Source organism: Capra hircus, unplaced genomic scaffold (genome assembly GCF_001704415.2).
Source record: "Capra hircus breed San Clemente unplaced genomic scaffold, ASM170441v1, whole genome shotgun sequence".
Lineage (NCBI taxonomy): Eukaryota > Metazoa > Chordata > Mammalia > Artiodactyla > Bovidae > Capra > Capra hircus.
Genome location: NW_017189629.1, coordinates 742,410 through 753,896, shown reverse-complemented (window position 1 = coordinate 753,896; position 11,487 = coordinate 742,410). Strand labels below are relative to the sequence as shown.

Genomic DNA, 11,487 nt, shown 5'->3' with positions numbered 1-11,487 from the left:
GGACATGAGTCTGAGTGAACTCCGGGAGTTGGTGATGGACAGGGAGGCCTGGCGTGCTGCGATTCATGGGATTGCAGAGAGTCAGACATGACTGAGCAACTGAACTGAACTGATCGGATTTGGTGATGGACAGGGAGACCTGGCGTGCTGTAGTCCATGCGGTCGCAAAGAGTTGGTCACAACTGATCAACTGAACATTCCATTAGACCCTGATGCTAGGAAAGACTGAAGGCAGGAGAAGAAGGGGACGACAGAGGATGAGATGGTTGGATGGCATCACCAACTCAATGGACATGAGTTTTAGCAAACTCCAGGAGATGTTGAAGGACAGGAAAGCCTGACGGGCTGTAGTCCATGGGGTCACAAAGAATCGGATACGACCGAGCAACTGAACTGACTGACTGTGCTTAGTTGCTCAGTCATGTCTGACTCTTTGCAACCCCATGGACTGCAGCCCACCAGGCTCCTCTATCCATGGGGATTCTCCAGGCAAGAACACTGGAGTGGGTTGCCGTGCCTTCTTCTAGGGGATCTTCCCTTAAATTTGCATGAACTTCTAATTTTCATGTTCTAGTTTTCCCACATCCTCAGTAACACTTATTTTCTCTGCGTTTTATTTGTTTTTTTATTGTTGAGCTGTAGGGGCTCTTCATATATTCTGGATATTAACTCCTTATCAGATATATGATTTGCAAATATTTCTCCCATTCCATAGGTAGCTTTTCACAGTTGATGGTGTCCTTTGATGCACAGAATTTGTAAAATTTAGTATTATCCAATTCATCTATTTTTACTTCCCTTGTCTCTGCTTCTGGTGTCATATCCAAAAAATTATTGCCAAATCCAATGTCATAAAGCTTTCCCCCTATATTTTCTTTTAGGAGTTTTATAGTTTTAGGTCTTACATTTACATCTTTAATCCACTTTGAGTTAATTTTTTTCTATGGTATAAGGTAAGGTTCCAGTTTGATTCTTTTGGATGTGGATATCCAGTCTTCCCAGCACCATTTGTTGAAAGGACTGTCCTTTCCCCAGTGAATAGTCCTGGCACCCTTGTGGAAATAATTATACTTTTGTCATTGTGATTATTTGATTTATGACCACCTCTCTAACTTATAAGCTCCAAGAGAGTAAGAATCATGTTGATTTTGCTCATTATTATACCCTCAGTGCCTACTATGTAATGAAGGCTCAATAAAGTTTTATTGAATGAGGAAATAAATGCTTAAAAAACACTTAGCACATTGTCTGGTGCTAAATAAAATTTCAGTAAGCAGGAATGAATATTATTGTTACTGTTTTTTATTCAACTCATTGTACCATTTGCCAAGGCATACTTTGTTTAATCTGAAAAGAAGTCATAATAAAACTTACTGCCTCAGAGAAACACAAGAATGATTCAGGCTTAGGGCTCTGACAGATTTGGTTCAAACATTGATCTTTCTAGCTGTGTAATCCTTGTTTACAACTCTCTTCAAGTTTCAGTTTCTTCATCTGTAAAATAAAGGCAATGGTATCTACCTGACAAAGTTGTTAAGTGTACTAAATGAAATATGTGCAACATCTTTGCATAGTATCTGGCATTTATAATAAGTCCTCAATAAATGGTACCTCCATTATTTCTTTCCAGACCATTAGAATCTCTATCTTTCCCCCTTCGTTTGATTTTGCTATTGTCTTTTCAAAGTTTGGGATTTCCCTGGTGGCTTAGATGGTAAAGAATCTGCCTGCAATGGAGCAGACCCAGGTTCAATCCCTGGGTCAGGAAGATCCCCTGGAGATGGGAATGGCAACCCACTCCAGTATTCTTGCCTGGAGAATCCCATGGACAGAGGATACAGTCCATGGGGTTGCAAAGAGTGGAAGAGGACTGAGCGACTAACACTTTAAAAGGTTGCTTTCTCAGCTACTGTCTCTATTTACAAGACAATTAAGATAAATAACAAAAGTAAATAAGCTTGAATGCAAAATATTTGATTAGAATACCTTAAAGGCAAAATATCATTGAAGCGTTCCTGTCAAATCTGGGAATCACCACACACAGCCTGTGCAAAAGCCAAGTTATTTTTGTCTCTTGACCAAAATGGAAAACATGTTATTCATACAAATCCTGACATTATGGGTTATCTCTATGATAATTGGGGCTTCCCTCATAGCTCAGTTGGTAAAGAATCTGCCTGCAATGCAGGAGACCCCAATTCGATTCCTGGGTCAGGAAGATCCCCTGGAGAAGCGATAGGCTACCCACTCAAGTATTCTTGGGCTTCCGTTGTAGCTCGGCTAGAATCTGCCTGCAATTTGGGAGACCTAGGTTCAGTCCCTGGGTTGGAAAGATCCCCTGCAGAAGGGAAAGGCTACCCACTCCAGTATTCTGGCCTGGAGAATTCCATGGACTGTATAGTCCATGGGGTTGCAAAGAGTCAGATACGACTGAGTGACTTTCACTATGAGAATATTTTTTAGGAAAAGTGTCTCCATTTTTTAAAAAGTATCTTTTATGAGAAGGTATGGTATGAAGGAAATATCTCCTTGAGAGTTTTGCAGACTCATACTGCATAGAGGACCCCCCAGAGAGGATCTGCTACATCTGTGCCCAGAGAGTGTAAATGATTAAACCTATCAGTGTTGATAGGCTTGTATTTCACATTGGTGATATTAATCACTTGACCTTTTCCACAGTGCACTTAACATAGTAAATCATATTCCTTTCTGTTGAAGCTTGGGTGACTTACATGATTCTTTGCAACTTAGCCAGAGCTGAACTCCATATAAGTCGCCCATTAGCTCCTCAATCTCTTCCTAATTATGAGTGATTCTCTAACCCGACTCAGGAAACAAAGAGCCATGTATTTAACAAACACATAGCGTACTATGTTCCAGATACTTTCTAGGTCCAAGGGTTGAAGGGGAAAGGCTATAATAAACAAAACAAACAAAAAGAATTCCAGGACTTCCCTGGTGGCACAGTGGATGAGAATCTGCCTACCAATGCAGGGGACATGGGTTTGATCCCTCGTCTGGGAAGACTCCACATGCCACGGAGAAACTAAGGCCATGCCTCAACTACTGAGCCCTGCATGCTGTAACTACTGAAACCTACATGCCTACAGCCCATGCTCTACAGCAGGATAAGCCACCACAATGAGAAGCCCATGCACCACAGTTAGAGAGTAGCCTCCACTCTGTGCAACTAAAGAAAAGCCTGCACACAGCAAACCAAAGACCCAGTGCAACAAAAGATAATTTAAAAAAAGAATTCCAGGAAGTGATAAGGGCTAGGAAGCCATTCATTCATTCATCATTCAGCAAATACATTTTGAATGCCTACTGCACAACAGGCACTGTTCTAGATGCTGAGAATTCTCTTTCGTGGACCTAAACTTGGCCTCTCCATGGTTAGCAGGATGGGACAAGCAGTTGGAGTCAGGAGTCCAGTGAGTGAAGTGAAGCAACATTAAGTATGGGTTGATGGGGGAATGGATTGTGGTGAAGACTAAAGAAATGAATAGAAAGGGAGAATCTAAAAGAAATTTTGAAAGAAAAGCTGACAGGGCCTGGTGACTAGCTGAACACAGTGAAAGAAGTGGGGTGCTAAGACAAAGCCAGTTGTCAATGTCTGGGTGACCAAAACAGGAAGCCTCCCACCATTCATTCTTCCCTTCTCTTATCCAAAGTGTCCTGATATTCCTTTGAGGCCTTTTCCTGTCCTTCTACTCCCAGCCAGGGGATTGATCCCCACCTCAACTTAAGGGTGAGCCCTGGTTGGTTAAATTATTCAGAGACGCTCATTCCGTGGCTACAGTGATTGGTTCAGGGATGGTCATGTGTCTTCTACCTGGCCAATGAGAGAGTGAATCCAGGGCAGGACCTACTGGGTAAGATTCCTCAATATTTGTCCTGGATGCCAATATAAAAAGAGGTAAAGTTTGAAACAGAGGCAACTGTTTTGCCACTTCAAGAGGAGAGCTTGGAACTCTGGGGGCCACCTTGTAGAGTTAAGAATGAAGCCAGTACCATAGAATGCACAATGGTATGACTGGGAGAAAGTGTGTCTTCAGTGACATGGATCATGCATCACATGAAGCTACCATGCATCCCGACCTCTGAGTTATGTGAGTCAATAGATTCTCTGTATTGTTTAAGCTGGTTTTCGTTTTCTGTCATTTGCAACCAAAAGAATCCTGACTATTGCAATCCCCATTAGCATACAGCATAGTGTTGCGTCCCCAGGAGGCCAGCGAGCACTTGTTATCTTAAGTGGCTCAATGAAGGGATATCTTTTTAGTTAGCTTTTGAGTTACAACACGTTCAGTGTGTATCACCACTTTGCTGTGTCCAAAGGCAATTTTGTTTCTACTGAAAAACAAAAGCTTCCAATGACTTGTTCATTTATATTAAAGGAAGAAAGGTAAAATGAATCTTTAGACAGCGGTTTACAGAAGGAAACATTTGTATTTAGATCCTCTTCTACTCCCTGAAGTGTTCTTTTGCATTTCTTATGGTTTCTCCACCTTAGTGATGAAGTCAGCCCTAGGTCCTTTTCTGTTTTTGTTTTTTTTTTCAGAGAGTTTATTCAGCAGCCAGTGTTAGGGCAATGATTCTGAATTTTTAGAAGTTCATGACGCACTTGGGGGAGCTTATTAAAACAGAGATCCCTGTGACCTGCTCCAAGAGATTCAGATTCAGAAGATCTTGGATAGGACCCTGGAATCAACATTTTTAACATTTTTCATAAGCTCCCAGGTGATTCAGATGCAATAGTCACTTAGGGAGAACCCTGTTGCCTTAGGTTAGGCTTTTCCCAAAGCTGATCCTGATAGGGGGATTCGTGAGCAAATGATTTATGAAAGAAGTACTCCCAGGAGAATGAGAGGAATAAGGAGGAGGAGGTGGGAACCAGGCACAGTCTCAGACGGTAGCTGCAGCCTGACCCCACAGGAAAGCTCAGGCTGTAACTAACCCCTCAGAGTTGTTCTCCTCCCCCAACCCCCATGAAGGCAGCTGGACTTTCACATTCCTGCACTAATAGCCAGATGGTAGAGACCTAGACTCCCAGGCACTTCCATGTGGGATGTCCTTTGAAGTCACAAGTGTGGCCTTTGGAAGCAAAAACATGCTGGTGCTGGGGGAGGGGCACCCAGGAATGGTTAAAGCAAGCAGTGGGGATTTGAGTGGAAAAACTACAGTGTTGACTCAAATAATTTAAGGAATTTTATAATTACTGTGGAAGGCTCTCCATTTTAAAAGTAACTAAGTGAGAGGACAGGGTGCAGCAAGTAAGAGAGGAAGAATTAGTTGAAAGTAGTTCATGCATGGGGCTTTGACCGTCTCAGTCGCTCAGTCACGTCCTACTTTTTGCAACCCCATGGACTGCAGCACGCCAGGCTTCCCTGTCCATCACCAACTCCCGAAGCTTGCTCAAACTCATGTCCATTGAGTCGGTGATGCCATCCAACCAACCATCTCACCCTCTATCATCCCCTTCTCCTGCCTTCAATCTTTCCAGGCATCAGGGTCTTTTCCAGTGAGTCAGTTCTTTGCATTAGGTGGCCAAAGTATTGGAGTTTCAGCTTCAGCATCAGTCCTTCCAATGAATATTCAGGACTGATTTCCTTTAGGATTGATTAGTTGGATCCCCTTGCAGTCCAAGAGACTCTCAAGAGTCTTCTCCAACACCACAGTTCAAAAGCATCAGTTGAGGGTCTCAGTTAACACACAAGACTCTAGTGCCACTGCTGTAGGGGAAAGTTGTGTGTGTTCATGCTAAGTCACTCAGTCATGTCCAACTCTATGCAACCCTATGGACTGTAGTCCGCCAGGCTCCTCTGCCCATGGAATTCTCCAAGCAAGAATACTGGAGTGGGTAGCCATTCCCTTTTCCAGTGGATCTTCCTGACCTAGGTATCGAACCCATGTTTCCCGCATTGGCAGGCAGATTCTTTACCACTGAGCCACCTGGGAAGCCACGAGAAAGTTAAGTCCCCCTATTTGTTTAAACTGCTGTTATTGAGTATTCAATTATTAACATTTAAACACAATCTCTAACTGATGCACCTAGTTACTTTAACATCTTCTTCATGGAAATGAAAACAAGTAAATTATAGACAGCTGATCATTTATATGTGTGCGTATTTGTTTGAAGAGTATTGGGCTTTTAGAAGAAATCTAGAGAAGAATTAACTTCATTAAAGAGCTTGGTTATTTTAATTATAGAAAACAGAGGAGCTACCTCTAGCCACAATGCCTGAGGGATTTGTATTACAGAGGACTTAAGTATCACTGAATAGCACACTGGGAGCTGGGAGATCTAGGTTCAGATTAGATACTCAGCTAAGTACATGACCATGGACAAAAATTTGTCTCTGAACTTGTTTTCTCATCTTTTTGTACCATTTGTAGCATGCTTCCTCTGAAAGTAACAGGAAACTCAACTCAAAATGAATTAAGAAAGTAAGGAAATTCATTGACTTATATAATGGGAAAAGGCAGAGAGTTGGCTAAACAAGAGGTTAATAATGTCATTGACGACATCTCTATGCTGTTGCCCCTCAGTTCCACCTTCAACTTAGGTCTGACTAGCCTTCTGGATACAAGATGTCTGCTGGCAACAACTGAGGGTGTCCACTTCTTTATTCAAGGCAGTGTGATGGTTGGGAAATGGGGTGGGGAGAAACAGAGTGCTTCACATCCATAGTGAGGGGAAGGTCCTGAGCTTTGTGCTGGTTGGAAGACCTTGAACCATTCAAGGCCAGTGACCAGGGAATGCCAAGTTAGACCAATCATGGTGGCACCCCCTCATGTCTAAAGATGACAAAGTGGAACTGGCTGACCTCTAGGGCACTTTCCAAATCTAAACCCATTGTGATTCCTTGAGCAGACTGTAAACCTATCTCTGTGGTCATCTTTTTCATTCAACTTTGTTTCTTTTATTATTGTTCTTGTCTACCTCTGAGCATAGGTCCCTGTGGAAGATAACAAACCTTCGAATGAAGTCGACAAGCTTTGGCATAGCTCAGACTTAGACTGAGGAAAGGAAGTGAAACTGACAAGATGAGGGTTGCTGTAAACTTCAGGGCAGAATGGAGTAACATCTTAATCATTAGGTACCAGGTGGACATGCCAATTTGGAGTGAGTGACTTGGAAGTGTGGAACCCTCAATGGATGTTTCCCAAGTTCTAATGCTCCCTTCTCTAGAGAGTGCTCACGCTCTTTGGAAAAGGAGGAAAATCTCTCATAATTACATTTTCCCCTCTGGTTTGCATTTTTAAAAAAAGTCTAGTACTCAAATCTGTAACACTGGCAAATCTCTCAGGCTCTTAAGGGAGTGGTTAAGGTTTTGTAGAAAATGTTTCTGAAGAGAAAATAGGCAGTGGGTCTCCACCCCTTCACACATTTTAGTAAATACTATCTTTTTCTTTCTTTCTTTTCTTTTTTTTTTTCCCAACTACTGCACTGAAAATTTTACCAGATGATTTCTCAAAGCTGACTTATGAACTAATTGGGCACTTCTGCTGTGCAGAGGAACAAAGACTTTTTTTATTGGTCCTCAGCTGAGGCATATACCTGTCTGATGGCGTTGGCTCATTCCGCACATGCTCAGTTGAACAGAAATCTTCATATTGAATACAACCTAACACAGCGGCAACACCCATAATCTCACTCCCTGGCTGACCCTGTACATCCACTCCCTCTAGTTGCATTTTTATACTGACATACCTAACATCTGTAGAAAGTAAAAGGAGCAGAGTATTTGGGGACTTGGGGAGGGGGGTGCAATATACAAAGGAATTTAAAGTCCCTGCCTTACTGACCTCTCTCGGGACTGTCTCTATTCAGAACAGGCGCTGGATAGATATTTGAGTTTGGGGCAGAATGCAGGATAAGCTGTCTCTATAAATTACCATTTGCTGTTGCACGTTCCTGGACAGTTTTTGTTTGGTCCTTTTCTTGTAGGTGGACAACACTTCTTCCACAGCCCTCGTTTTTATTAAGGAATGACAGAGGCACTAAAAGCATCCCCCGCCTAGCACGATCTGGAGTGAGAACCTCGCCACCTCTGTTCTTGCTTTCCCATTCATTAGGACCCTTTCCGAGCTTCCTTCCTCAGCAAAAACCGGGAAAGGCTTCGCGTGGTTACAAAAGGAGGGAGCGGCCGGCTTCCGAGCCTCACGCCTCAGAGAGCCAAGAACGTGCAGATCTTTTGTCCCCGACCCCTTCCGCGGCTCGGGCGCGGGGGTGACGACCCTGCCCCACCCCCGCCTAAGCAGATGCCGCCCCGGCGCCCTAGTCCCCCGCCCCTCGTAGATTCCCGGCGCCCGCCGGTTTGCCGTGACGTGGCCCGCGGCGCGCGCATGCGTCGCTCTGCCTGGTCGCTTTCCCGGGGCCACCGCCTCCCGACGGGCTGGAGTGGGCGGGGCCTGTGGTTCGGGAAGCCGCGCGGACGGAGCGGGAGGAGCGCGTGTGTCCTGTAGGCCGGTGCGCGGGGCTCGTGAGCTGGTCGGCGGCCGAGGCGGAGGAGGAGCTGAAGGCGGCGGCCGTGGCTCCCGCCCGCACGGAGAGCCAGTCCCACGAAGACCCCCTCCCACTCCCAGGCGGGCGGGCGGCAGCGGCGGCGGGAGGAGGAGAAGGAGGAGGGAGCGTCTCTGCCGCCGCCTCCTGGTCCCCAACGCCGATCTGCCGCCGCCACCTCCCTCCGCGGCGATCCTCCCTCCACGGTCCTGCCGCGGCCCCCCCCGTAGTCCGAGCTGCCCCGCGCCGAGCCGGAGCCAGCCTCGACAGAGGGAACGGTCGCGGCCTCGCGGCCCGCGCGGGCTGACGAGAGGAGAGCGAGGCACCGCGCGATCCCCGAGGATCCGCACGCCGGGCAGCGCGGCCCGAGCAGCGCGAGGAGCAGCGGGCGGGCGGGCGGCGCCGGGCCCGGGCCGCCCTCGCTCCTGCGCCCCGGCCCCGCCGCCCGCGCCGGGGCGGTCGCCAGCTGAGGAAGGCGCCGCAGTCTCCGGGCCTCGCCGCCCCGCTCGAGTGTCCTCGGCACCGAGGGCTCGCGGGTCCTGAGGGGAGGAGGCGAGCCAGGGGCCGGGCACTGAGCTCTTTGGCGCCCCCACCCCCGTTTTCGGAGCCCTCCACGCTGCGGCCACTGTCCCCTCCGGACCATGGCCGACGACGACGTGCTGTTCGAGGATGTGTACGAGCTGTGCGAGGTGATCGGCAAGTGAGTCTCCACGCGGGGGAGCGGGAGTGTGGGAAAATGCATTTAGTGATGCCCGGGTCCTTCCGCACCCGCACCCGCCCGGGTCTGCCCCCTGCCCTTCCTCCCCTCCGCCTCCCCTGTCCTCCTCACCCGGGAGTATTTATAGACGTGTACCTGGACCTCCAGCCGGGCGGGAGTCTGGGGGCTTCTCGGCGATCCGTGGAGGCCGATGAGCCGAGGTCGGCCCCCTTATGAGGCGTGGGGCCGGCTGAAATCTGCTGTCTGCATTTTATCTGACGGTTGCACAGGGACGTGGCAGAACCTATTTTATAGTTGCTTCCTGGGAACAGTTGGGCTTATTGTTACCTTGCGTGTACCACAGACCATTAAAGAAAAGAGCAGCTTGCATTTCATTGCTTCCGTGGAGAGACAGAGAAAGAACGTCCAGGGTCTTAAATTGTGGGGTGTGTGTCTATTGTGCATGGTATTAGATACATGCCTTTGTGTTCACCCCATGCCCAGATTGAAGGGGGTCATTTAAGACGGGGTGCGTTCGGTTTCAGCAAATTCTTCACCTGGTGTAGACCAATGTGGAAAGAGTTGGGGGGTTCCGAATTTTTAATGCCTCGTTATGCAATGACTGTTAAATCAGTGTTCGAGGCTTCCCTCGACTGTTGGGATGGTGGTTAGCGTGGTAGCGCCGTCTGCTTTGAGTCACCGGGCTGGTCCAGAATATAGAACTGACAGTCCAAATGCTCATCCTTTCATCTGTGTTGTATAATTACACTAGGGAAAAGCAGGGAATCAGATTAATCACAGGGCTGATTGAGAATTAAATCTGCAGTTCTTCATCTAATTGTCCATTCCTTAAATCTGTTTTGAATAGTTTCCTTTTCATTCTTGTCAAACAGTATTCCAAGTGCACAATCCTGCTAATTTGCTTGTGAGGGAAATGCTGGCGATCTGAAGTTGATTTCCTAGTTCAGCGTGTATTCTGTGGCTTTAGAAGTTGAGGAGATAAAATTGAAGAGAAATCTTTTGCCTAGTTTTTAAGGATTGGTAGATAGCTACCGTTGAAATATTTTACCTCTTTTTGGAAGTGGTGCTTTATTGTCTGTTTTAAGGTCCGCATTTGGGAAATGAAACCAAGACCTTAGAGCAGTTGGCTCAATCTCTTTTTTAAGTTGTCTGCAGTACTGGATTTCGATTTGTTTTAAGTGTGGATAACTCACTAATTTCCCTCCATGTTGAGGTATTACAGTGTTGCCTCACATGGTGAGATTGTGGGTAAAGCTTGCTACATACTTTCCTCAGATCCAATTGATACAAGGACATGTTACTCTTTGCCCCTATTGTTACATGACTGGCTTGTCTACTGGAAGAACAGTATCCAAATATGCTCTGTTAAGGTGGTTGTGGAAGTGCTCTAGAGCAGAGCAGTCTGTACAGTATATAATACGAGCCCCGTATGTAATTTTATATATGTAAAATTTGCATATGCAAATTTTCTAATAGCCACATTAAAAAGATTAAAAGCAAGTAGGTGCAATTAATTTTCACAAAATATTTTCTCTTACCCAATAGATCCAGACTATATCACGTCAACATGTAATCAGTATAGAAATCATTAGTGAGGTATTTTACGTCTTTTCTTTCATAATCTTCAAAATCCAGTGTGTATTTTACACTAACCATACATCTCCGTTCTGACACTAAGCTGAATTTTCATAGACATACTTGTTCTGTATTTAGGTTTCATAAAATTTGCATTTGCAAAAGTAGGTTCACATACCCAAGTTGTTGCAAACATACCTAAAAGTTTTCTAATAACTGAATTATCTCTTTCTAAATTTAATGTAAATTAATTAAAAAGAAATAAAATTAAAAATTCAGCTCCTCATTTGGATTAGCCACATTTCAAGTGCTTGTAGCCATATGTGAATAGCACAGTTTTAGAGAGACAAATATGTCAAAAAAAAAAAATCTTGGTTTCTTCATTCTTGGCATCCAAGGTAAATAAGGTGTTTCCCAAAAGCCCCCAAATGATTGCGTGGGGGAGCGGGGTGTGGGTGCCAAAGGGAATGATGTTTGTTGCGTCTCAGTTATATTTGATTCAAATGAGCCAGCAAAGTCGTAATCGGGAAATGTGAGATTAAAATGTTAGTTCTATTGTAATGATGGAATATAGGCATCATTGAATCAATGTTAGTAGCTAGTTCTGATTCCTTGAGATCTGAAAGAGTGATGATGTGATCTCTTTGGATATTGAAAAGAAAAGTGGTCAGCATCACATTAGCAC

General features: G+C 45.5%; 1 protein-coding gene across 13 annotated transcripts in view; it reads left to right on the top strand.

Moving 5' to 3' along the window:
• Positions 1-8,969: 8,969 nt before the first annotated feature.
• The window catches only part of CASK (calcium/calmodulin dependent serine protein kinase), a 375,002-nt gene continuing 372,484 nt past the window's right edge, over positions 8,970-11,487 (top strand). For 12 of the 13 annotated variants that reach the window (XM_018044583.1, XM_018044579.1, XM_018044576.1 and 9 more), the window contains exon 1: positions 9,047-9,209. In XM_018044583.1, coding sequence (XP_017900072.1) covers positions 9,151-9,209 — 59 coding nt within the window. In that variant the 5' untranslated portion in view covers positions 9,047-9,150. Of the gene's footprint in view, positions 9,210-11,487 lie in introns of all 13 variants that reach the window. The other variant, XM_018044581.1, reaches the window with a different exon arrangement.